Source organism: Myodes glareolus, chromosome 14, assembly GCF_982192425.1.
Source record: "Myodes glareolus chromosome 14, mMyoGla1.1, whole genome shotgun sequence".
Classification (NCBI taxonomy): Eukaryota; Metazoa; Chordata; class Mammalia; order Rodentia; family Cricetidae; genus Myodes; species Myodes glareolus.
In genome coordinates this window covers 42469591-42497314 of record NC_142039.1, presented here as the reverse complement: position 1 = coordinate 42497314, position 27724 = coordinate 42469591, and the positions used below count along the sequence as shown (strand labels likewise).

Genomic DNA, 27724 nt, shown 5'->3' with positions numbered 1-27724 from the left:
CTATTGTGGACTTTGCCGTTTAACCCCACCAAATATTTTTAATAGATGATTTGATTTCTGAGAGATCACAACAAAAAAAGAGGATTGAGATATGCTCCCTAATATCAACCAACTGATAGTGTCTCACATGAAAGCATAAAGGTTTTGGGGTGTACAGGGCCACGGCATGCGTGGGGGGGCCAGAGGACACAGTGAGAGATAGTTCTCTCCTAATACCACCAGGCATAGAACCTATGTCATCAGCCTTGGAGATGAGCACCTTTACCCACTGAGCCATCTCACCAGCACTAGTCTTTAAATGTTTAAAAAGAGCTTATAGTGCTCAGGAGTTAAACATAGGTCCTTGATGCGATAGCTCAAAGTATCTAAGAAATAAAACTCTTACATGAAACAAGAGGATATGAACCCCTCCTGGTAGCTGGGATTCATTCTGTGATGGTTCAGATAGAATGGAGTTGAACAGAGAGGGATGTAGTGGTAGGAGAACAGAAGGAGGACATAGAACATTTAGAAGCATCCAGAACTTACAGGGGGTGGGGGTGAGTGTGAAGCAAATGACAAGTATGAAATAAGAAATTCAACCAGAGAGGCTGGGGCTCACAGAGAAGCACAAGACGGTAGGACCCAAAGGATGGAACTCACAGTACACAGGAAAGAAGGATGCACTTGGGGGTGTGGTCCCACTGAGGACTTAGAGAACACTGTGGTCTGATCATGGTGCCTCCCAAATTTCAGTTACATTGAAGCCTACCTCAAGGTGGTGCTACTGAGCAGAGGGCCTGTGAAGATAATTAGTACCCTTAAAACATACCTTATAATGACCCTTAAAAGGAAGCACAAGAAAGGGTTGGGGACATCACACAGTAGTGGTGTGCCTATGTAGCATATGCCGCAAAATGCTGTTCTATCCCCACTGAGAGGGGCAGAGACAGAGACAGAGTGAAGAGACACAGAGACAAACCAGAGTGTTATCTTGCCCCTCGCACCATGCAAGGATACAGGGAGAAAGTGCTGAAGGAAGGGGCCCTCACCAGATTGAATCTGCTACCTCGACCTCGGGCATCCAACTCTAGACCTCTGACAAACACCTGTGGTTTGTAAGTCCTCAGCCTCTTTTATTCTGTGAGAGAAGCCAGAGGAACTTAGATGGCGGTGGGGCACGCAGGAGAACAGAGCGCTACCAGCCTGCCCCAGTCCATGCCCTTTGGACCAGCGGCTAAGCTTCCCCTTATCTTAGCACCCTCTCCTATAAAATGGGAGCTAATTATACTACTTGCCTCACAGGGGTTGGAATCAAATGGGCAGAGGTACCCATGCTAACTAGAGAGTCACTACTGAGTCTGGAGGTGGGGTTATAAAGGTCTGAGCCAGGGTACTAAAGGCAATGGTGGGGTGGTAGGAATGTGGGGCCACATTTGGCCAAGCACCAAACTCTGGTAAGAACAATGGGCTTCTGTGAAGAGGGAGGGTTTGTCAGAAGGTAGGCAGGAATTGAGACAGTTGGTGAGCACCCCAAGCACCTCAATCTCTGAGGGGAAAAGGCCCTTTTATAATGCCTTTGGCACTAAGTTCTGCAAAGGACAAGCACTCAGTAGATGTATAGCTACTATTGGTATTCCCTGTGAAGTCCTATCAGGGCCTTTTATGACGGTGATTTTTTATTGTCAAGTAAACACTGCTTAAGGCATTAGTGAGGTATACCTCTGTGTGTGACTGTGAGAACTCTTCCAGACAGGGTCAATTGGCTGGGGATGATCTGCCCTGAACATGGGCTGCACCATCATATGCTCTGTGGTCTTGGGATGAATGAAAGAGAAGGAGGAGAAAACAGCCCAGGGCTGGCATCCCTAGACCCACATGGATGTGAGCGAGGAGCCCTAGGCTCCCATTGCTACAGCCAACACCTGCTCCTACAGTCAAGTCTTTTCCACCAAAATGGACTGGATGCTCAGTTAACAAAGATGAATTCTTCCTAGCTGGGGGGGCCAGGCCAATCCAAGGCCCCAGTGTATGGAGAAGGAATGTGGTTCCTTGTCTGAAACTTGCTTGGCAGAGTCTATAATGGCCTGAGACCAGGACCTTGAAGAAGTTACGGTTTCATTCTGAGAACTGGACTCTTCCTACACTAAGGGGCTATGGTTGTTAGTCCCAAGGCCACTGTCTGCTCGGTCTGTGATGCACTTGTGACACCTATGTTCCCTGCATGCAACATTGCTTGATTAGCTTCCTGCTGACTTTGGCCCTTTGAAGCATAGTTTTGGCTGACACTGTCACATTTTCCTTCCAGGAAAAAATGCAAGATGCTATATTATATTTCTTAGCAAACTCTGTTGGCGTAAGACATAGCTTGTGCAAAATCTCCTGACCCCAGCCTTCCTGCCTTCCCTGTCGTCTCATCCTCTGGTCATTCCCTTTAGCACCCTGTTGCTGAAGAATGACCTGCTGCTAAAGTCACTTCCTCTCTTAAGTTGCTGCTTGTCAGGTATTTGGTCACAACAACTTAACGGCACCCCGCACACACAGTCATTTCACACACACCCCACCTCCCACAGATGGTGTTCTTGTTCTCCATGACAAGGCTTCTTCCTCAGGTTGAGATCAGACAGACTTCATCCCTGTTGGCAACATGTTGAGCCTCACAACTTTGAAAGTGATCATGCCTCTCTATAAGAATTAAGTTACCAGCCAGGCACGGTGGCGCACGCCTTTAATCCCAGCACTAGGAGGCAGAGGCAGGTCGAGCTCTGTGACTTTGAGGCCAACCTGGTCTACAGAGTGAGTTCCCAGATGGCCAGGACTGCTACACAGAGAAACCCTGTCTCGAAAAACCAACCAAACAAACAAACAATAAAAACACAAAAAGAAAAGAAACAAAGAGTTAAGTTACCTACAAACCCAGAATTATAGAAAACCTAAAGAAACAGCACTGAGCAGCCTCAGTGGGGCAGAGGAAGTAGGTGGTTAATATCTGAGCATCCAAAGGTTACCTGAAGTGTGTGGGAGGTGTCCTGAGCATAAGGGTCAATACACTTTGAGAAGACAACTTTCTGAAAACACCTCAGCTGACTGAGTGGATGAAAAAGAAGCAGCTAACAAAAATATGTCCATCCCCCTCTAACCCAGAGCAGAGAAGACCCAGGCACTGGGGACACCTCAACACCTCAAGAGAAGAGAAGTCTTGGTCCTGGGGTCACTTGGCAGAGGTTCAACCTTCAGTAAGTTCTTCCAATCCCTCACCCATTAATGTCTCCAAGTACTTGTCAATTTGTCATTCCATTTCTATTACAGTACCATCAGCCTGCTCCCAGGCAGCTTGCCAGCACACGGGGTTGAAGATGTTTGTCTTTGCTTGCAGATTCCCAGGCTTGCTCTTCCAGACTAGTTAAATGGTTGAGTCCACCTTAGTCTCCGTTTCACCCAATTTAATGTTCTGGCCAATGCCTAAATTAGGTGTTCAAAAGCATCAGGAAATAGTCTTACCATATTTGGGCCTCAGTTCCATTCTTTCCTGTTCATCCATGTTGTCTAGGATGGTATACTTTGTTTTCTTCCTTATCTTAGTCCTTTTCCGTCTAAAGAAACAACGAAATTCTCAGCTCAAATGCTCAGCATGGTACCTGCGATTTTGCCCGCCTAACTAAAGGGTTCACCTGAAGCTATGGTGTTGGGGTCCTTTCAAGCAATGCTCAACACCTGTATACAGCCAGCCCAGGCAGCTTTTCCCCACAAGTAATACTTCACTCAGAAAGATGTGGGTAAGTTTCCCCCAAATCAGTGCTAAACAAGAATATTCAGAGACACTGGACTGGAATCAGCAACCGGAGGGAGGGGCACCCGGAAGAAGTGTAAGACAGCAAAGCCCCATAGTGGTCTTAGAAATAACTTTCTTTCTTTTTCCCACAAGACGTAAAAACTGGGCCGATCACTAGTGTCTCATGCTAAGCTGGAAAACATGTCTCAAAAGCACTCATTAAAACTACACTAAACTCAGGAAACAGAGGCAGACAGATCTCCGTGAGGCCCCCCTGGTCTACATAGCCAGTCCCAGAAACAGCAACACAGTGAGACATTGTCTCAAAACAGACAAGCCACTACACTAAGGCAATCAGTCAGCTTGGTCTGATCATGTCACCAAAAGTAAGGGCTTCTTCCTCTCACTTTAGTGCTTGCTAGCTGGGAACTTCGAGACTATTATTTAAGACTTCTGTGTCCCATGTCCTCCCCTCCAGAAGAGTCCCTTTCTCTTATGGTTGCTAGGAGGGCCAAATACAACAGGACAGTGAGATCCATCACTGAATCAAAACAGTAAATGCTCAGTAGATGTTGAAGGTCAGCGCCATTCACTTAGCATACACAACCCTGGGATACAGAGTATTTAAAGCCACATTCAGTAGGGGACCCTATCCCATGTGGTTCTGAGGGCTTAGTGAGTTTGGGCCTCTTTCTAAGGTCTTGACTTTCCTGCCATGCCCACTGCTGGGAATGTAATTTTACAAGTAAAACTCAAATAAATTAAGAGACTTATGGACACAACTATTAGTTTTAGTATGCCAATTAGAAGCCCATCTGTAGACAACATAGTGTTTCACCTAGGAAAATGAGCCTACTACTCTCTTCTTTCCTCACAAATCTCCTCATGAGGGCTGAGCATGGGGTTCTGGGAGATTGTGGCAATGAAGCAGTCCAGGGGCTTCTCATTTTCTTTTGGGGGAAAAATAAGAGGACAAACTAAAACAAAAGTTCCCAAGCCAGGTCATGGTACACGCCTTTAATGCCAGCACTTGGGAGGCAGAGGCAGGCTGATTTCTATGAGTTTGAGGCCAGCCTGGTCCACAGAGTGAGCTCTAGGACAGGCTCCAAAGCTACACAGAGAAACCCTGGCTTGAAAAACAAAAAACAAAAGAAAAAAGTTCCCTTGGGTACATCATTACCTCTCTTCAAATTTTAGGTGGACTAAAGGATTTAGACTGATCCGATTGTTGCTCCATATAACCAAGTCTACAAATTAGACCCACACATTTCTATAGAATATCTTTCTCTGCTGGGTGTCATGTTAGACAAACTGAGATTACTATTAGATTTTGGGGTGGGAATTTCGCTCAGGGGTTGAGTACCTACCTAGTACATGCAAGATACTAGGTTAACTTACTACCACCAGTATGTGTGTGTGTGTGCACATATATACATATATATGTGTGTGTGTATATATACGTATACATACATACACACACACACACACACACACATAAATTAAGTTAGATATAAAATTGTAGGCCTTGCTGGAAGGTGAGAGAGCATCAATGAGAAAAAGTTGTCTCCGGTATTGATCATCTACTTAGATGCACATGCCCAGAAGTATAAAGTGCATCATGTTGGGCCCATGAAGTCCGGTATGTTTTAACACTGGCTGTCAGGTAGTCCATTAAGCAGTGAGACAAATGCAGGCACACAATCCCAAAGCTGTCCATCACCCCAGCAAAGGGTCTCCTTTTCTCCCAGTAAGCAAGTACATTAGGTACCTCCTGCAGCAGCAGATGCACAGCCAAGCCACAGCTCCCGTTACCGCTGTCAGGGTCAGTGCCAGTGCTGCCACGTAGAACACACTCCATTCTGCAAAACGAGAAGGCCAGAGTGCACGATGATACACTGTTTGCTCACCACCTCTGTTCTGACACCTCTCGGTGAGACTGTCTGGGCAGCGTCCAGCTGCACTGCTGGGACCACTCTGTGGGGCATACAACAGAGCCTAGCCAGGTGCCATGCAGATCAGGACAATAGACTAATGACTTTGTCTACCTTAGGTACACAGTTCAGGCTAACTTGAGGGCAGGAAATCCAAAGTAGCTGAAGTGAGTTAGTGAAGCAACTATGCATCTTATATATAAAAATATGAAATATTAAAATGTTCATTCTAGAATCCCAAGAATCATACCCTTCCCCCAAAAAAGTCTGTATGATAATTTTTTCCTCCTTCTCCATCTTCTTTTTGAGATAAGCTCTCACATGAGCCAAGCTGGTCTTGAACTCATTACGTAGCCAAGGATAATCTTGAACTTCTGACCTTCCTCCTCTACATCCCGAGTGCTGGGATTATGGTTATACACCCAACGCCTGGTTTTATGTGGTGCTGGAGACAGAGTTTTGAGTGCACTAGGCAAGCAGTCTACCTACTAAGCTAGATCCCCAGATCCATGCCATGGGCTTCATAGAGCAAGTCAAGGGTCTGTATGTCTGCCTGTGACATGAAGATATCAGGGCCAGAGGTAAATTTGGAAACTACTCTTCATTCCTTCTACATCCTAAACTTTAGGGGCCAAAAATGCCAATGAGTGCCCAAGACAGTGGCACATGCTTTTAATCCCAGCATTTGGAAAGCAGAGCCAGGCAGATCTATGTGAGTTTGAGGCCAGCTTGGTTAACATAAAGAGTTCCACGACAGCAGGAACAATATAGAGAGACCGTGTCTGAAAAAGAAAAAAATGAAAAAACAAAACCACCAATGAGACAGACTCATGCTTGACCTGAAGAAATATCATACCATCTCCATAGCATAGCGGTCTGAAGCTGGCTCAGTTCTGATGTTTGTGGGGAGTTAAAGAACACAGCATGGCAGGCAGCGCATAACCTTTTCCTGCCATTTATGTCCACCTGGATTCTCAGGATAGCAAATTTATTCTTAGGAGTAAACTGCCATTAAAATGTAATTTTCTAGCTGAGTATGGTGACTCAGATATGTAATCCTAAGACTCAGAAGGTAAAAGCAGAAAGATCAGGAGTTCAAGGTCATCTTCTGCTGTGTAGAGAACTCAGAGTAAGATCAGGCTATATGAGTATACACGCACACACGCACGCACACACACACACACACACACACATATCTTATATGCTTTGTTTTGGAGTTTTATATTTATTCATCATACATATTACATATACTATAAATATGTGAATGTGTGTGTAAATGTGCGTATGTATGTGTTTGCATGTGGTTTTCTCTCCAAAGAGACTGACATACACCAGCCTGGGCAAGATTGTGTTCTTGTGGCTGGTACCTCCCTGGGCTGACTCCTAGCAGTGTGGGCCACATTTCCCATTTTTGTATTATCCTAGTAGGGGGTGTCCTATTATAAGGTCCCAGCATCCCAAGCCACAGCAGGTACATCTGGGAGAAAAGTCTCAACGCAGTTGTTTCTTAGCACTTCCCGTCATGGAGAGCAGAACCGCCTTGCCAAATCTCTCTCAGTGTCTGGACACAGACTGAGGCAAGGTTTTAATGTACAATCAAGTGAATTGGTTCACTTGACTTCAGGTAAGAATGGGATTGGATGCTAAGCCAGGAAAAGATTGAGTGTCTTCAAGAACCATGCCAGAAGCCATCATTTTACCCACACGCACGCACATACGTGCGCACATACACACACTTACCACAATTGCTCTCACCATCCCACATATAATGCTGTATGAGGTTCTCCATCCACAGCTGGGAGCAAATACAACGTTTTGTGATGGGATCACAATGACCATGACCTGAACATTTGAGAAGGCATCCTGTGAAAAGGGGTGCAGAAATGAGGTTACACGGGCAAAAGGAGGTCTCCAGTGTTTCACTTCCATAATGGAAGCCCAGAACAAATGGGTGAATTAAAAATCTAAGAAGTTGGGGCTGGAGAGATGGCTCAGAGGTTAAGAGCATTGCCTGCTTTTCCAAAGGTCCTGAGTTCAATTCCCAGCAACCACATGGTGGCTCACAACCATCTATAATGAGGTCTGGTGCCCTCTTCTGGCCTTCAGGCATACACACAGACAGAATATTGTATACATAATAGATAAATAAATAAATAAATATTAAAAAAAAAAAAAAAAAAACTAAGAAGTTGAACATGGTGGCTCACGCCTTTAATCTCTGTACTCAGGAGGCAGAGACAGGTAGATCTCTGAGGGTGAGATTAGCCTGCTGTGGTGGTTTGAAAGAAATTGGCCCCCAAAAGGGAGTGACACTATTAGGAAGTGTGACCTTGTTGGAGTAGGTGTGGTCTTAGAGGAAGTATGTTACTGTGGAGATGGACTTTGAGATCTCATATATGCTCAAGCCAAGTCCAGTGTCTCAGACCACTACCTATTGCCTGTGAGTCAAGATATTAGAACTTTACACCTCAATTAATGTTTTTCTTTATATGAGTTGCCATGGTCATGATGTCTCTTCAAAGCAGTAGAAACACTAACTAAGATACCCGGTCTACAAAATTAGTCCCAGGATGACCAGAGCTACACAGAGAAGGCCTGTCTTGAGAAAAAATAAGCAAAAACCTAAAATCTCTTATGAGTCCAGCATAATAGCACACACCTAAAATCCTAGGACTCAGGAAGCTGAAGTAGGGAAGACTGCAGCAGGTTTGAAGCCAGCCTCGGCTACACAGCAATCACTAGGCCAACCAGGACACCATGGTGAGACCCTGTCTCAACCCTCACCGTTACCTCCACAACAGTAGCATAAACTCTCACCATCTCACGGCTCATCAGGAAGCAAATTTAGGGAAAAGCCAATTCCTATCCTAGCGAGAACCCTAACATTTACCAAACAATAGCCTCTAAGAACGTGAGCAATGGAAACAGTTGGGAGTGCACAGTGCTTTGTCTTTACTGTAACTCTATTAAATCATCCCAACAGTCCACGGGTAGAAGAGTAGTTGTATGATTACAAAACACATTCAGGGAGGAAAGCCAGGGAGCCACGAATATCTCACGGAAATGAAATTCTAAAGAATTTGGGGAAATAATAATGGTATAACTTAAAGTTTAAAGACACATTGTAAGAGTTTGATGTAGCTCAGTGGTAGAGCACTTTGCCTAATGCATGTAAGACACTAGATTGAGTGCCCAGCAACATACAAATACACACCCACACACACAGCATACTGAAAAATCAAATCGTCTCGGTCGTATTTTATTTCCTAAAGATGGAGCAACTTGGAAGGAATACCTCAGAATAGTAACAAAAGTTATATTTGGGCAATGGAAATTCTAAACTCTACAAACTGGAGGATTGTTTTCTTCTTTGTTCCTTTTGGGATAGTTCAAATTTTCTATAATAAGTAAATCACTACTTTGGGCTCTTAGAAAAATAAAAGATTCTACTTCAAAAAAAATCAAGTTACAAAGGTACGCATGTTACAAATGAGAGAGTCAATTGTAGCGCATATCTGAAACGAATTAACCTGGTGCAAACATCATATCCTGGGAACTCATTGAGATGACTGCTCCATTAACATTTGCTCATAAGATGAGGTCAGGGACCATAGAACTATGAATCAGTCTGGTATCTTAAAGGGACAAGCAGAACTAGAAAATGTGGTTACCACAGGAAGACATGCATCTTAAATTGGCAGGAGAGATTTTTGAAATAATGATGTATGACGCTACTGTTCTCCGGTTTCTTTCCAAGACAGGAGTAGTTGGCAAATGTGTCACAGAAAATCTACTGGAGAAATAAACATAGAGTCGCTGGGGTGGGGGCCTTGAAAGGAAAATACCTGTATAAGATACCATTCTTGTTTCTGTGGCCAAATTCCTGAATTTAAAAGGGAAGGGCTCACAATTCAGAGGAATACAGTTCATCATGGCAGAGAAGGCGCAGTCATGACAACGAAAGGCAGCTAGCTGGTCACAATCCTCTACAGTCAGGAAGCAGGAAGAGTAGATGGGGGATGGGGTGAGAGGCTAGAAAACCCCAAGACCCCAGGGGTCCACCTCCTTCAGTAGGCTCCACCTCCTAAGAGTTCCATAATCTTCCAAACAGTGTTCAGAGACACGATGGGGAACATTTTTCATTCAACCACAAAGGTGTCCATTTCGCGCCAATAAAACTCCTGTAACTGGCAGATCTGGTTTATTTTATTAGAATATTTCCAAGGGAGACATACCTGCTGTGTCTACCCTCAAGACCTTGAAAGGTAGGAAGGCTGCCTTCTCCTTTGAAAGTCGCCTGTGCAGATTCCGGGCCACGTCAGCAGCTCTGAGAACCTTGAAAGGTGGCCCGCTCTGTACATAAAATACAATCACAGTGCTGTAGAAGAGACAACGAGAGGACAGTCACATGATGAGACAGTGGCCGGCATGATGTGCCACCTCAGCCATCTGACCTAGAAAGGGAGCGCTACAGCTCCGTGGCTTGTTCTTTCCCTTAGCATGTTTTAATGTTCATCCATGTTGTTGCAGGCATTTTATGATTCATTTTAACTGCCAGTTAATATTCATTGTATCTATGTATATTTCTTTGTATGTGTGTAGATAATTTGTATAATTTGTTTGTATTTGGGGGTAGATGTGAAGGTCAAGGGTCAACTATGGATGTCACTCCTCAGAAGCCAAGCAGTTTGTTTTCTAAAACAGGGTCTTTTTCCTTTTGCTGTTTGAGACAGGGTTTCTCTGTGTAGCACTGGCTGTCCTGAAACTTACTCTGTGGATGAGGCTGACCTCAGATTTACAGAGATCTGCCTGCCTCTGCCTACCAAGTGCTGAGAATAAAGGTGTGTGCCACCACTACACAGCTAACAGGGTCTTTCTTAAAAAAAAAAAAGCCACAGGATTTGTGGTGATATTTTGCTTATGATCTAACAAATAAAGCTTGCCTGAAGATCAGAGTGTTGGAGGAAGACACTAGCTAGCCACAGAGGCCAGGCAGTGGTGGTGCACACCTTTAATCCCAGCACTCAGTGGATGGAGGCAGCTGGATCTCTGTGAGTTCAAGGCCACCCTGGCCTACACTAGATTGATCCAGTCTCAAAGAGAAACAGAGTCAGGCAGTGGTAGCTCACACCTTTAATTCCAGTACTTGGGAGTCACACGCATTTAACCCCAGCACTAAGGTGGAGACAGGAAGGGATGTGGCTGGACAGAGAGAGGAATATAAGGCGGGAGGAGACAGGAGCTCAGACATTCAGTCTAAGGATTCCTAGAGACAAGATTGCCCATTCAGTCTGAGGATTTTGTAGAGGTAAGAACTAGTGGCCGGCTGCTCTGCTTCTCTGATCTTTTAGCTTTCACCCCCTAGTATCTGACTCCGGGTTTTTATTATTAAGACCAATTATCATTTGCTACAAGAATTTACTTATTTGTGCATTTATTTCATGTGTGTGGCAACATGTATATCTGTGTACCATTTGTGTTCCTGATGCCTGCAGAAGCCAGAAGAGGGCATCAGAATCCCTAGAACTGGAGTTACAGAGAGTTGTGAGCTGCCATGTGGGTGCCGTCCTATAGGCAGGCAATGAACAGGTTTAAAAAGAGTAGTGAGTATGTATGTGTGTCTGTCTGTGTGTGTCTGTGTGCCTCTGTGTGTATATGTACACGTACACACACACATGTATTTGTGCTGTGCTGTACATGTGGAGATCAGAGGACAGCTTATGAGAGTTGGTTCTGTCCACCCACTGTGTGGACCCTGATGATTGCATTCAGGTCTTCTGGCTTGGCGGCAGGAAGCCCCACCTTGCTACGCCATCTTTCGGCCCCAGGAGTGGCTTACTTGGTGTTTCCTTACTCACTATGGGTGGTGAGCCTCTTTTCATGTGCTGACTGGACACCTGCATCTTCTCTAGAGAATACCTACTCAGATCTCTTGAGTTTCCCAGGACTGCTGCAAGCAAGTTCCACAACTTAGTCACTGAAAACAACAGCAATCTCTTGTCTCTAGGTTCTGGACAGCCAAAGCCTCAAATCTAAGTGTTGGCAGGACCATGTTCTCTGGTGGTCTTTGGACAGATGTATTCTAGACCTTTCTCCCAGCTTCCTTGGAATTCCTTGGCATTGGGCTTCTAGGTGCATTGTTACCACCTCTGTCTCTTTATGACCTGGCATTCTTTCCATGTGTCTCCCTGTACGTCTCTCACCCTTGTGTGTGAGCCTGTACAGGTGTGTGTACACATGTGTGCACAAGCATGTTGAGACCAGAGGTTGTCTCAGCACCAGCTTAAATTCCCTCTGTCTCACAAATTAGTCTATTAGCTTTAAATTCAATTTCACTCTAGTTTTTAGGATGTGGGCAGATCAGAGTGCAGAGCTAAGCTACTGAAGGTCAGGCAGTGGTGGCACACACATTTAATCCCAGGATTTGAGAGTTACGAGCCTTTAATCCCAGCATTAGGGAGGTGGAGACAAGAGTGATGTGGCTGGGTAGACAGAGGAATATAAGGTGGGAGGAGACAGAAGCTAAAGCAGTCTGATGTTTGGTGGGGACAGACGCAGTCTGGAGATGCAGTCTAAGGACAGGATCGTCCCTTCGGTCTGAGCATTGGTAAAAGTAAAAGAATTCTCTAATAGCTGGCAACTCTGACCTTCAGCATTAACCCCTATATCTGACTCTGGGTTTTTATTATTAAGACCAACTAGAAATCATGCTACATGATTTTTAATAGTGTTTATCACCTGCTCAGTGTCCCAGAAAGGGGTGAGTACCCTTTACCTGTTTAAACCCAAAAGTATTTTCATCATGAAGGGATTCTGGACTTTGTCAAAATCTTTCTTTGTACTTACTGAGTATATGGGTCACCCTTTTATTTCTAAAATTTATTTTTATTTTTAATTATGTGAATATGTATGATCTCTCTCTCTCTCTCTCTCTCTCTCTCTCTCTCTCTCTCTCTGTGTGTGTGTGTGTGTGTGTGTGCATGTGTATGCGTATGTGTGTGTGTGTACACATGAATGCAAGTTTCCATGGAGACCAGAGGAGGCCTTTGGTTCCCCGAGTCTATAAGCTGTCCACTGTGGGTACTGGGAACACTAGTCCTCTGGAAAGGTAGTATATATTCTTAACTGCTGAGCAATCTCACTGGTGGAACACTTATATGCAAGGCCCTGGGTCCCATCTGCAGCACCATGATTAATTGGTTAGAATATGTTTTCATTAGTCGCTTTTCTAAATAAATTTCAGTTCTCTGGAAAATCAACCCAGACAGATGGGCCAACAAAAGCTGCCAAAATGTACTTCCTGGAAATGGTGGATTCTAACCATGTCATTCTTTCTATTCTCCTGCCCTGTGATGGTGCTGGTTTGATAGGCTTTAAAAATAAAACTCAATTAAACACAAAAATCTTGTGAGGTGAAAGGCTGAGTAAACGCCTTAAAGACACTGAATGGCCCTGAGCAGCTTCTTCACACAGAGAAACATCTGCAAAGGGCAACTCCACCTCAGTCCCCAAGCTATCTGCAGTCCTTAGAGCAAAGACACGTCTCCTTTGACGTCCCTAACTCTTTCATTCAGAACATTCTCAACCAAGGAACCTTTACCAGGGCCCGAGGGAGGGGCCTAAAATTACTTGTTCTGTTATTTATTTATTTTTGGTTTTTCAAGACAGGGTCTCTCTATAGCTTTGGAACCTGTTCTGGAACTCGTAGACCAGGCTGGCCTCAAACTCACAGAGATCCGCCTACCTCTGCCTCCAGAGTTCTGGGATTAAAGGCATGGCCACCACCACCACCAGGCCAGTGACTTGTTCTTCCTCTTCTCTTTAAGGATAACAATAGAAGAATGTGAATGTGGTTTAAAAAAAAAAAAGAACAAGAAAACAAGCAAGGAGAAAGGTGGCCTGGGAGACAGCAGAGGAGGCCTGCAGCAAATCTACACCTTAGTGGGACCCAGATCTGGGTAAGTACTCACTCTAGCCCTGAGTCGGGCCCAGAGCTGGGTAAGTACTCACTCTAGTCCTGAGTGGGGCCCAGAGCTGGGTAAGCACTCACTCTAGTCCTGAGTGGGGCCCAGAGCTGGGTAAGTACTCACTTTAGTCCTGGGTGAGGCCCAGAGCTGGGTAAGCACTCACTCTAGTCCTGGGTGAGGCCCAGTATTGGGTAGGGCTAATGGACATGGTAACAAGTGTCTGTAAGATATGTGAAAACAGCTTAGTCAGGAACCCCTGACTGCACCAGAACCCAGTGACATCACTCATTCACAATAACCAGACACAGCCCTAGCACCCCATGATGATGCCCAGAGACAGTATATGAGCAGAGACCAAGAGCAATGCTCTGTTCTACACACCTGAAGAGACATCACCTGCCCTGTGGCTGGAGAGTCTGCATCAGGATCCTGACCCTCAGATCAAAGACTTCATTTAGAGGCTGGATCTAACCTCCGGCTAAGACACATCACACAGGTAAGCAGCCTTGCAGAGACAGGCTTACGAATATAGTCAGGAATTCAGTACGAATCTTGTGTGATGACCCTCAGCATAATAAAACATAACTCTTGTCATACCAACTATGCATGCCTACCTTCTTGCTTGAGACAGTAGCTATCATATCTGACATCTGAGTGCCATGTGCTGGGCGTGCAGCTCCATACCTGACATCCGTGTGTGCCTGAATCCTGAGCACCTTCACGTCCGAGTCTAGCACATTCAGAAGCACAGCCAGCTGCCTCACCAGGGTTTCCTTCTGCTGCTCCGTCAGCTGTTCCACGCCAACCTGCAGGATCAGCTCCACCAGGCCATCCTTCCTGGGGTCTGAGGAGAGAGAGGGCAGGATTTTCACCACGAGACCACAGGCTTGGTAAGGCAAGCAGCAGAGGCTGTAGAAAGGTTCAAAGCCAGACTGGGCAAGTGGGTCAGGAGACAGATGCTGGCCCAGTACCCACACAGGTCCCGGGCTCCATGCCTTGCAAACAAAAAGAAAGGAGAAAATAAGCAAATAAAAGTTTAAAAGAACTCTTGTCTGCCTATTATATTTAGCTTTAGGACTCAGATAATCCTAAAACAGCAGAGGCGTGGGTTGTGGGAGCAAGTGCCTACAACACCAGCACTTGGCCCTCGGGGGCAAGAGGATCAGAAGTTCGACGTCATCCTTACTGCATAGGAAGTCGAGGCCAACTTGGGCCATGTGAAATCCTATCTTAGAAAGAGAGAGAGAGAGAGAGAGAGAGAGAGAGAGAGAGAGACAAAGACAGAGACAAAGAGAGAGACAGAGAGAGAGAAGGAGAGGGAGGAAGGGAGGGAAGGAGGGAGGGAGGAAGGGAGAAAATAAAGGCAGGGAGAACACTGCAGAAGCCACTCTGGAGTATTTTATAAATTTCATTCCACTTTGTTATCTAGTAGCTTTTCCCTGAAAAGATAATCAACTATAGTTTTGGGCTACATTGAAACTCTGGCACCTCCCTTCCCCAGCACCTGAAAGTATTGTTTTCCTACTAGTCCAGTTCACCCGTAGTGTCACCATGCCCACCTCACTGAGGCTGTCCTCCCCCAGCCTGACCATGTTCACTTCATGTTCAATCAGGAAAGCAAAATCTTCCTTTCAGATATAATCTTCTACGGTGGGACTGGCCGAGAGGAGAAGCTAGGTACTGAGGAACTCCCACCCTGGTGACATCGGCCCGGTACGCACCCGGCAGCACCTCCACAGTGGCAGTGTCTGAGTCCGACGCCCCCTGACTGTCCGTGACTAACAGGTGGAAAGTGTAGACTCCTTCCACCAGGTTGGTGAGCTGCAGAGCCACTCCGTTGTCAGAGCCTCCGATAACATCCTGGAAGTGAGGAGAGGCACAGGGCAGCTGTCAGCTTTGTACCCAGTCTCTGAGCCTCTCTGGAGCTCAGAACTCTGAGTTTCTTGTTTTCAGACATGTATGACTTATTTGGCTATGGGAGAGAGGAAGGGAAAGGGGTAAGATTTTAAATCTTCAGTTCCTCCTCATGTGGAACACCAGCCGGTACAAGGACCAAACAAGACGTGGTAAACAACTTTCAGGAATTTTCAAATGATTAATTAACAGAGGACAGGAGCTTAGTTTGAAGGTTCCAGGACAACACATGGAGTTTTATGGTCATCGTCTAACATAGTTATATAATGCTGTTCCCTTGCATCCCTCATGGCATATCCATCCTATCCGCCTTCTCAAATGACCCCAGAGCCTTGGTAGACAGATCACTCATTCAACAGGCCCAAAGTCCCAAAGAGTGAGAGAGAAATCTTTTGGGCTCTACTTTTGTCTATCCTTGTTGACCAGAATGGACAGCAATGAAAAGTTAGGAATCTGAACGGAGACACACTGCAGCTACAGTTAGGAGCTAATCTACCACCTAGTTCTATAGAATTCATTCTAGAAGTACTTTGGAATGCACAAGGCATTTCAGACCACACCTTTGGTATCTACAAGAAAGCTTTTGTAGATGTCAAGTCCTTAGCCATGGAAAAAAAGGAAGACATACAGAAATGTACAACCGAAGAGGCAGAGTGATTCACCAGCTTCCAAACGCTAAAGATCTGGGTTTGGGTTAAGACTGAGCTCTTCGGCCTTGGCCAAGTCATGTTCCGTCTCTATATTTTACTCATTGCCACTGTGAAGTGGAAGTGGAAATCCCCACGCATCTGACATACTTGATACACGGAGGAAGAAAACTAAAATAGGAAGCTTGGCTTCCGTGTCCCTCGTGATGCCCAGCCTTTCAGTACTGTGACATAACATTGCCATCTACCAATGTGTTGGCTGGGTTCACAGTTGTTCTAGGACACAAGAGGCCTGATACCATGAGTGGGACACACCTGTATGGCGGTGCCAGCCCACACAAAGTCAGATCAGGAAGAGGACTTGAGCTTTGCGTAAACCTATCGGCACCCTGGTGTCGCCAGCCCTCAGAATATTCAAACCCAGAGGTCCCCGAATCTTACTGAGGAGACATCGTGGTAAGAGTGAAGTCACATGTTCAAGTCCTAATCTGCAATATGACCTAAAGTTAGAATTTAGAAGAAGGTAATTAAAGTTGAATGAGGTTATGGGAGTAGGGCCTGACCCACAGGATTGGGGTCCTTATGTAAGAAACCTGAGCACAGTTCCCCCACCTTTTTCCTCCTTTCTCACATGGCCACAAACAGACAGAGTAAGTAGGTGGCTACCCGGATGCAGAAAGAGATCACTCACCAGAGGTAAACAGATGTCACCTTGGTCCTGGTGGTTTCAGTTGCCCTGCCTGTGGCCTTTCGTCACAACAGACCACACCGACTAATCTGTATGCAGTGTACATGGCTGAGGGGACAGTACCCCTCAAGTACTCACGCCAGCAGCTGGACTCTGACCATCCCGGATCCACAGATAGGACACAATCCCTCGGTCATCAGTAGACCTTGAACCATCCAAGGTAATGGAATTATTGGGAAGTGTAAGAACATGTCTGCCACCAGCCTGGGCTCTCGGAGGACTATTATCTTCTAAGTCAGACACCGCAAAAACAAAAGGCAAGAACTGACTTAAAACAGCACCGACAGCATGGCATAAAACACCCACAACTGCTCCATCTTGTAGCCAAAGTTGTTTAACCCCAAGGCATTAGTTCCTGCCCCACATAACTGTAAGATAAGATATAGACAGACATTGGGCAGCTCTCAGTCCAATGGGAAGACAAACAAAAGCAAGAAATTTTACTGAAAATTTTACAAAGAAAATCAATATAGAAGGCTAGGGATCTACAGTGGTAAACCGCTTGCCTAGCGTGCCTGAAGCCCTCAGTCCAGTCCCTGTCATCAAATAAACCAGGCGAGGTGCTGTGTGCTTGTAATCCCAGCAAGCAAGAGGATCAGAAGTTCAAAAACTTGTCTTTAAAAATTGGGGGAGGGGTATATGGACCAACTAGATGGCTTAGTGGGTAACAGTGATTGTCATCAAGGCTGATGGACCCACATGGTAGTCAGAGAGAACTGACTCCCTGAGAGTTGTCCTCTGACCTACACACACGCACACACATACACGCACAGACACGCACACACATGCATGCTCACATTGTGGCAAGCACACTCCCCTTCCACACATACACAGGCACAATAAATAAAAACATAATAAAAACTTCTACTTTAAAAAACAAAGTACATAATTTGAACGTCTTTCTGCTCTTGGGTTTCCAAGATAGAAGAAAGCAAACCACGGGCCAGAAGTGGATAATTTCCCTGTAAAAGATGTAGACTCGAGGCTTCCTGCTCTACACTCACAGAGCAGGCCCATGGCTTTCTGCTCTCCACACTCCCTGGAGCCAGAGAGCGCTTAAATGAACTCAGCTGTCAGGGAAAAGGTTGGCGCCCCCTGGGTAAAGCTCAGTCACCTGTGAACTCATGAGCAAACACCAACAGGGCTGGTGACTTGGGGACCAGGGAGACTGGAAGGCAGGGCAGGTTCAGGTCCTGTCCCCAGGTCCACTCACCCTGCTTCACAGCCACGGTGAGGGTGGACGTGCTGCTCAGTCCCTGCTGGTCTCTCACGGTTAGACGGAAGTGATAGGTACCCACCTGAAGCCCAGTGACAGTGGCTATGGCTTTGTCCACATTCTCCATCTCCACGGCACTGGGACCCCTGTAAAATGGGGGTGTTGTTGACAAAAGGTGGGGCATGAGATCTGAGCCCTAGCAAAAGCTTCTACTTCTGGCTGCAGCGGCCATCTGGGTTTCTACAGAGGGCTGAGGTAACGGTGTACACATGTTCTCTGGCTTGACGTGAGGGTCAAAGCTGAAGCCTTTCTCAAACCAAATGTGCTGGGTTCTGGGAAAAGGGTTTTCATTCTTTTTACTCTTTTAATTGAGATGCCACTGAAATGATCTCCCCTTAGAAAATGGAATCTTAGGAAATTGCTCACATCTTTTTTTTTTTAATAGGGTCTCACTATGCAGCCCAGGTTAGTCTTGAACTCATGACGAGCTTTCTGCTTCAGCCTCCTAAGTACTGAGATTAAAGGTGTGCACTACCACACTCAACCTCCCATTTCTTCTTTGAATGAAACTCAAACTCGGTTGAGCCCTCATTGAGCTCCAGGGAATGTGTAGAAGAGGAAGGCAGGAGCCAAATGGTCTGCCGTTGGAGAGAGGAATTCTGTCTAGTCGTTGAGACCCTAGGGTTGGCTGGCAGACAGAAGCAGTTTCAGGTCTCCATGCAGCCTCTTTCAGTCTAGGTAACCTAAACTATTTGCCCTTGCTTATTTCTGGAAGCCTGAGTTTTTCAACTTTAAGATGGGATGATGCAGCCCAGTGTGATGGCACATGCCTTCAATCCCAGCACTTGGGAGGTGGAAGATAGTCAGAGGCAATCAAATCTCTGAGAGTTGAAGGCCAGCCTGGTCTGTGTAGAGAGTTCTAGACTAGCTAGGACTGCATGGTAAAACCCTGTCTCAGAACAAGCAGACAAACAAGAGCGGGAACGATGCAGCCCTCTCCAAAAGCCATGTAGAGTACTGAGACCCAGCAGGTAAAACAGGAAATGTCATGTGAACTTCACCTTGAGCTCTGCACACCTGCTCTACCCAGTCACTGGGGCTGGTTGAGTGTAGACAGACCACCCATGGCTTTCCCTGCATTTATTTATTTATTTATTTATTTTGGCCAGGAAGCTCACCTTACACCAAGACGGCCCTGGCCACCTGTTCCGGGCTCCGCTTCCCCCTACTGCCCACCAGTGTCCAGCTCCCTCAAAACACTCTCCTCTTTTTGTTTGCCTGTTTGTTTGAAATGGGGTCTTACTATGGAGCTTAGGCTAGCCTTGAACTCAAGAGTTTCCTGCCTCAACCTCCCATGTGCAAGGATTACAAGCATGCAGCACCATGCCTACCTATAACACACATTTTTATCAATAAGGCCTAGTTACTCTTTGCTCAAATCTTGACTCCTCAGCAAGCCCGCGCTGCTGTTTAATGCAGTCCTCCGGGGAAGCAATGCTGTCACTCGGCGGTGACACGGCCTCAGACCTGAGTGGGTACACACCTGATGTGCTCCCAGTGGTAGCAGACGATGCCGTGGTCATCGCTGCTTCTGCTCCCATCCAGTGTAGCACTCTGCACCGGGAAGAACAGCTCCTTATCAGGGCCTGCCACCGCCACCGGAGCCTGGTTGTTTTCTAGAATTGCAGACATTCAAGAGAAAAGAAGAGAAGGAGGAAGGGAAGCAGGAAGGAGGCAGGAAAAGAAGGAAGAAGAGGAAGAAGGGAAGGAGAGAAGAAGAAAGGAGAGAAGGTGAGAGGGAGGAAGGGAATTATGGGGAAGCAAAAAGGGAAAGGAGGGAAAAAAGAACGCAGGGGAGGAGAGAAAGGGAACCGAAATCAGGGTGCATGGGCTTTCTCTCCTTTGTTTGCAGCTCTGCTGTCTAGAACAGTGCCTGCTAAACAGCAAATGCTGACAATACCTCAGTTGTGGGCTGGAAAGACCTGGTTTCAATTCCCCGTACCTACGTGGCGGCTCACAACAGTCTGTGACCCCAGTTCTGACGCCTCGTTCTGGCCTTCACAGACACTCACGCAAGCCAAACACCCATGTACATAAAAATAAATATTTTTAAAAGGAAAATATTTCAGTAGAAAGTGGGAAGAAAGGAAAAGAAGTAAACCATCACTCCTGAACTTATTTTTATGGATAGTTACCGTTTCTGCTTCCAAGCCCAGAGTCACATAGCCACAGACATCACCATGGAGATACAGTCTCTTTCCCCCACTATCCTCCTTAAAATGAATAGTGGCTCCCTAATTTCCTAAGGGCAGACATCTACAAAACCCTTAATGAGAGCCCTGCCCCTCTGTGGGTTCTCATTCCAGGCCTAGTTCTACCTCTTTTTTCTCCAGTCATACCATTTTTTTAATTTTAATTTTTATTATTTATTTTATTTTTGTATTTTTTTTTAATTCTTCAATGTACCCAGGCCCCTTTCATCTTATGGCTTCTGGGAATCAAGGTCCCTCTTTCTAAACATCTTTCTTCTTGCCCTCCATTCCCCATCCTTCTCCTCCTGACCATCTGCCATGGGTGTGTTAACTGGGACTCCAGCAGAAGCTATCTATGAGCTCTTTATATGGGCACCCTTCCTGACTGAGGAAAGCACTTGAATAATTTCCACGTCACTTCGCATGTACTTGTCACAGCCTTGGAAGGGCGGGGGCAGGTTCATCCTCTTTAATTCCATATCCCTAGGGTCTGGCTCAGAGCGCCTCTTACATATAGTTAGTAAATTACTTACATAGTTAATAAATTAAATCAGCTGTCTTTCAGCTGAGACTGTCCCCATCGTCAGTCTACTAGGTGATGGATGTGGAGACAGCAGGCCTTTGCTAGAGAAGTTTTGGAGCCAAGATGGTTGTAAGCAAGGTCTAGCTGGCTGCCTATGAGTCTCCTGAAAGCTACAGGTAGCAGAGTCCAGGGTTTTATGAGACTAATAAGTGAGTGGAGCCTGGGTATCAATGCCCAAGTGTCTGTTGCATCTGGGTGTCAGGTCACACAGTCAGCCAGTCTCCCCAGCACGCCCTGGAGCTTTCCCAAGCTGAGTGTTAGGGGAAAAAAAAAATCCTGAGGGGTGGCTCCGCCAGTGCAAAGAAATCCAATTAGGTCAGATCAAACCGAATTAAAATGTCCATCATTTTATTAAATACAGTGCAGTGCTCTTGGGTGGCTGAGTGCATGGCAGGGAGGCAGAAAAGTGGGGAGCACATGCAAACCTGGAACCACGTGATTCTCCTCTGGGAGCCCACTTAAATACCCTGTGGGAGGGGTCCTGACCTGGGACCTGGCATGCTGGGATTTGGAGTCCAGACTAATGCCAGCTCCCAGGCCAAGGGACTGGGATGGATGCCAGGGGCTGGGGCTACGCTCCAGACTGAACACTGAGTATGGCAGGCACAGGAGTTACCACGTGACAAATCAGAGACACGGGTGGTGCTGACAGTGACTCTCATTTTGTCTCCTACTGTGGTTTAGAGCGTGTGACAAGATTCAGAACCTCGAGAGGAAATCGGTTTCTCATGCCGCTTCAGCTCTCATGTCTGATTTCCTGCCAGCTCAGGAATCTCGGGATGTTACTGCCCAGTTAGTTAGACACATCTGAAGCTCAAGGGTCTAGTTTATCATTTCTGCCTTCATCTCTGGGGTCAAATCTCATCTGTGTCTCACCTACCAGCCTGGACAATCACAGCGACTGAAGCAGTGGATTTTTGTCCTGAGGAATCCGTCACCGTCAGCCGAAACATGTACTCTCCTTCCTGCATCTCAGACAAGTGGAGGTATGGGGTCCGCACTCCCTACGCAGTAGCAAAGTAGTGAGAAGGAAACAAGAGGAAGACTATCAGTAGAGAAGTCGAGAGAGCAGCGTGCCAAGGCAGGTGCTAATGGTTTCACCCAGTGCAGAGAGCCTACTTGACAACAAACTGGGTGCAACGGTGCAGGCCTCACACACCAGCTCTGTGGTGTCCTAATTAGATTTTTTTTTTCAACTTGACCCAAGCCAGGATCATCAGGGAAGAAGGAACTTCAGTGGAGGAAATGTCTCTATCAGATTGGCCTGTAGGTAAGTCTGCAGAAGTATTTTCTTGATTAATGGCAGATTTCGGAGGACCCAGCCTGCTGTGAGTGGTGCTGCCCCTAGGCAGGTGGTACTCGGTTGTATGAGACTCGGTTGTATGAGGAAGCCATAAGGAACAAGCCAGTAAGCAGTGCCCCTCCACGGCCTCTGCTTTAGTTCATGCCTCCAGGTTCCGGACTTGAGTTTCTGCCCTGACTTCCCTTGACAATAGCTTGCAACCTGTAAGGTGAAATAAACTTTTCCGCCCCCATGTTACCTTCAGTCACGGTCTTTATCACAGCAACAGAAAACAAGCAAAGACTCTTGGGAAGCAGAAGCAAGAAGGTGACAAATTCAAGGCCTGCCAGGGATACAGAGCAAGTTCAAGGCCAATCTGCATAACTTAGCAAGACCCTAATTCAGCTTTAAAAATATAAAAAGGAAGAGGGATATTCCTTGCTTCCGTAGTATATGTGAGGTGCTAGGCAGTGCATGCAAACATTAAAAGAAAGAAGAAAGGAGCAAGCCCTGAGGTGTGTGCCTTTAATTCCAGTATGAGGCAGGGGGCAGAGGTTAGGTAGATCTCTGTGATTTTGGAATCAGCTAGTCTACATAGCAAGCTCCAGGTCAGCCAGGTAAGAGCCTGGCTCAAAAAAGGGGGGAGGGGAATGGGGGAGAGTAGAAGGAAAGGAGAAAAATAAAAACAGGTGTGAACCCAAGAAAATGCAATCTTGAGTCTGTTGTGTACCCTCATAGCACTGCAGGAAAGTAAATTAATAAAACCTGGAACTCAGTACCACAGTGTTGGAACAGGGTCCAAGAATGGAGGTGTAAGGAGATTTCTGAGTGTTTGTGAGAAAATTTCCAAGACACCAAGACGAGAAGCTTGTGACCTCAGTTTCTTCAAAAACACAGAATTGTTCTTGGGTTATGCTCTTGTGCCCCTCCCCGGTGTAGTGGATGGGAGTGAGTTCACTTCAGATTATTCATTACAACCGGCTAGTGTTAATTTGTTCATATGCCTATACGGGTAAACATGTTTTTACCATGAGAGCTTGTTCACCACGTGTGGCTTGCCCTGTGACTGGACACTTTACGCGTGTCACCCCGGCTAACCCTCAGGGTATAAACTGTCTGATGTGCTGAATAATTGATTTTTTCATGAGACTTTAGTCGGCCTCATTTATAGGCTCCATTCTCCCAAGTCCACCACTTCTGGAATGGTAAACACAGCAGTATCTGCTATGGTGTTTCAGTAAATGGGGCACTCAGAATAACAACTGCTTTTCAGATAATGTAGTTAGGTTAGTTGCTTCGAGTGTCTTTCCCTAGACTAATTGACATGGTGCTCTAACAAACGCTGAGTCAGCTTTTTTCCCAACTGCCCTCAAGAGCTAGTTGAAATAATAGGACTGACGGCTTGGTTGATGTTCTGTGCTTACCTAGGTATGTGACAGTCGTGGGTGTAAACTTGGAGGAGATTTATGAGGTCACATGCTCTTCCAACACTTCATAGTTTGAGAAATTTATAAAATAGATTTTTTGATTTAATAACCTCCCTAAACCAAGAATAGATGAATGAATGATACATAGATGATAGATAGATAGATAGATAGATAGATAGATAGATAGATAGATAGATAGATAGATAGATAGGAGATAGGATAAAAGTCTGCAGGCAGGATAGAGGACTTGCCTGCATGACCACCTCTTGGTTCTCACCGCCTGGGCCTGGGGACCACTCATAGAGGACAATCTGGTGATCATCGCTGCTCTGGTTTCCATTCAGAGTGATGGTGTTTTGGGGCAAAGTTATGGTCTGATTTGGTCCTGCATTAGCAACAGGTGGGTAGTCCACAGCATCACGGATGATGAGGGTTGCTGTGGTGGAGTTAGTAGCACCATCTGAGTCTGTGATGGTCAGCCTATAACAAGAAAAGGAAGCTCTTACATCCAAGATTGGGCCTTTCCTGAAAGTAAGTGGTCACCTTAGCCTGCTCAGACTGACCATTCTCAGAACAAGGTGAGAACGGAAACTTGAGGACAAGGCTAGGAAACACATATAAGTCATATTTTTCATTGCTTCTGTTGTCATGGATTCATTTTATTTTTGAGTCATAATATGTTCCCATATTAAGGCTTGCTTTTATGAAGTTACTAGTTTTTGAGATGCTAAGTGGAGAATGTGCCCCTTCCATGCAATCCAGAAGATTCTCTAATCAACTCAATTCATCCCAACTATGTTACTAGGCACCCCTCTCAGCAACTCACCCTAAGAGCACCACTAGACATTCATCTCCAACAATCCACCCTAAGAGCACCACTAGACATCCATCTCCAACAATCTTCCTAAGGAAGAGCATCACTACACACCCCTCTCTGATAACTCATGCTAAGAATGTTACAGAGCCACTTCTGCCTTCCATCTTGAGCATTTACTGACTAAGCCACTTGTGAATTTCAGCAACAAAACACTCAATTTCTAAATTCATCTCTAGGGGATTTTCTACAAGTATGCGTCCAGGACATTCTGCAAAAGCATTTTAGAGTTAAACATTTTCAGATATACACAAATGGTCAACATACACACACCAAATAAAGGAGAGAAAGAGAGAGATAGAAGGGATGGAGGAAGAGAAGAAGGAAAGGAAGGAAGGAGAGAGAAAGAGAGAGAGAGAGAGAGAGAGAGAGAGGAAACTGCTCAGGCCCTCCTGTACTGAAATGACCCCTCCTGCGCTCCCAACAACAGTGTATTCTCCATCCGCTAACCCATTTCACCCTTGGTTTGGGGTGGGGTATCTGGGAGTAAAGCTGTATAAATAGCAATGGAGAACAGCTCAGAGTAAATGGTGTATCAGAGGCCATCTGCATCTTCTGGGTTCCTTTCACACTGTCCCACAAACCCTACACAGACAAGGGCCAAAGTCCAGCTCAGCTCTGACCACAAACAAACCGCTGGGGGCTCTCCCATCAGAACTTTAACCCAAGTAAGGAAAACAGAAAAAGGTTTAAAGTAGCATGTGAATAGAAAAAGCACTTCAATACCATACTGACTCATTTTCAGGTCATGGACATAGGAGAAATATTTCATTTCCTCTGCTTGGTGATATGTTATTTTTATTTTTATAGAAAGTATCAGTTTCAAGAAACAACCAAAAGAGAAGTCCTGGGAAAACACAATACAGGTGGAACCCACTTGCCTAAAAGTGTAGTTACCAGGATCTAGGTTCAACAAGCGTAAGACCGGGGCATCAGCCGGAAACACTTCTCCTAAGACGGGCCCGTCGACTTCTTCCCAGTGGTAACTCACTATCTTAGCGTCATCTGTGCTTTCTACAAAGAACAAGAAAACAGTATCCAGAACGGGTTACGGGACTGGTGAGATGAAAGGGTAGCCACTTACTGAGAACTTCAGTGTGTTTCATAGAAATACACATCTGCCCAGATGTACGCTGAGCATTGCTGCCGTCCCCCCAGTCCCTAAATTGTCGTCACTATTTTTCTAGACTTGCACAGGTTTGAGCGGGGCAGTTCTAACTCACTGAATATTTAAAAAGCGGAGTGACAGATATGGCAGCCCAGAATGTAGGGCCTTCACGTTCAGCTGCTACTCTTCTTGGTGGCTGGTGACATGCTACCAACCGCTTCATACAGATATCTGAACCAACAAGTTCTTGAACATGGTAAGAGCTGATTATCTACAATTCACAAAACCCCTTTAACATATTAATGATTAAGCTATAAGTCCAAAAAAAAAAAAAGACTGCATCATGCATGAAAATTTCCCCACTTAAAAGGCAAACCAGGGTGGGACTGAGAAGACAGCACAGCAGCTAAAAACACCTGCCACCATGGTTGGCGACCTGAGTTTAATCCCTGGAACAAGAGCAAACAGCAGTCTGGGACTAGCTCAGTGGTACAGTGCTTAACTACTAGGAATGTGAAGCCCTGGGCTTGATCCCCACTAGTGAGAAGTGGGGAAGGGGTGGTTTTGGGTGGGAGTTCACAAGCATTCAAGAAACTAAGTCAAAAGTATCTCCGTGAGTTCAAGGCCAGACTGAGCTACCTAGTGAGACCTTGTCTCAAACAAACAAACAAAGAATAGTCAGTGCTGGAAGATGTAGCTCAGTGACAGAATGTTTGCCCATCGTCCACAAAACCCTGGGTTCATCTCCATGTCACAAAAATCAACAAATAAATAATGAAAGAGAGCAGCAATATGTGTCGTGTGGAACCATGGACTTCTAGACCTAGAAGGAAGTTGGCTTTTTTTTTTTCAAATTCATCTAAGGAAATAAGTTTATGTGGCCAACTAGAAATCTTGTATGGCTTTTATAACTAAGCTATTCTGAATGAAAAGATTTAAAAAATGCAGGCCTTTTCTCATATAATTAGTTCCATTTAAAGCGTTCTCTGCCTGCTAGGCACGGAGACTCACAGTCCTATAATTCTAGCATTCGGGAAGGGGTTGAGAGCATTAGGGGCCAAGGCCAACCTTAGGTACATCGCAGCGTGGGCCAGCCTGAGCTGCCTGAGAAAGCAAGCAAACAAACAAATGCATTGCATTTTCATATTGCAGTGGGTGGAAGATGTGGACGCGATGCGGAATAGATGCAAGCAGTCACATCGCTGTGATGTCCACGGTCTGCAGGCTGCAGACAGAGCAACAGCCATGAGTACAGGCTACTGTTTTTCACTCTCAGCAGGCCATGGGGTTAACTCTGTGACGGAGTGAACGTGAAAGCAGATGCAGAACACATCACCTTGTTCAACCAATTCAGCGCTGAACGTGTTTACAGTATATTCTCGTTTGTGTGGATACCCTAGCCTCACCCTCTGGTTAAAGAATAAACTCTGAATAAATTAGTAAGCGAAACGCTACCCACTCTCATTGCAGCCAGTCTCACTCCTACTTAAAGGTTCTGTTCAATTGCTAATATTACAAATTCGATGTGATTCACAAAAGAATTCTTAGTAATTACTTGAATTGCAAATCAAATATCTGACTCTAAAGAACATTGCATATGCTTGTTTGTTGTCTATTTGTTTTAGACTGTGTCTCATGTACCCCAGGCTGGCCTGGAACTCCCAAAGTAGCAGAAGATGGCCTTGAATTCCCCATCCTTCTGCCTTTGCCACCCAAATGCTAGGGTTATAGGCACACTACTACTCCCAGATGAAAGCTAAAGAGCCCAAGACAAGCAGTTAAAACAGACACTGGCTTATCATGGTAGAACAAGTCTTCTCCACACAGAGTGCTCAGTCTGACAGCACAGAATGACAGAAACCACCCAAACATGGAGGATACACACGGCTGCCATCGATGAGGGCTGAGGTCAAAGGCACAGTGAGTTCCTGTATCCGAGGAGAGACAACTGCTATGGGTGGCTGGTTGACTCTTGCAGCTGTGGACAGAAAAAAAACAGACAGCAACTAAGCCAACTTCACACA

At 45.7% G+C, this 27724-nt stretch overlaps 1 protein-coding gene across 3 annotated transcripts in view; it reads right to left on the bottom strand.

Moving 5' to 3' along the window:
- Kiaa0319 (KIAA0319 ortholog) overlaps positions 1–27724 on the bottom strand; it is a 58663-nt gene that overhangs the window by 3603 nt on the left and 27336 nt on the right. For 2 of the 3 annotated variants that reach the window (XM_087896483.1, XM_087896485.1), the window contains 13 exons: positions 27586–27678; positions 25474–25606; positions 23966–24198; positions 21890–22009; positions 19718–19850; positions 18172–18320; positions 17037–17188; positions 15371–15509; positions 14334–14493; positions 9918–10060; positions 7423–7545; positions 5520–5610; positions 3481–3572 (listed from right to left, as the gene is read on the bottom strand). In XM_087896483.1, the coding sequence (XP_087752609.1) occupies positions 3481–3572; positions 5520–5610; positions 7423–7545; positions 9918–10060; positions 14334–14493; positions 15371–15509; positions 17037–17188; positions 18172–18320; positions 19718–19850; positions 21890–22009; positions 23966–24198; positions 25474–25606; positions 27586–27678 (1761 nt within the window). The remainder of the gene's footprint in view (positions 1–3480; positions 3573–5519; positions 5611–7422; positions 7546–9917; positions 10061–14333; positions 14494–15370; positions 15510–17036; positions 17189–18171; positions 18321–19717; positions 19851–21889; positions 22010–23965; positions 24199–25473; positions 25607–27585; positions 27679–27724) is intronic. The other variant, XM_087896484.1, reaches the window with a different exon arrangement.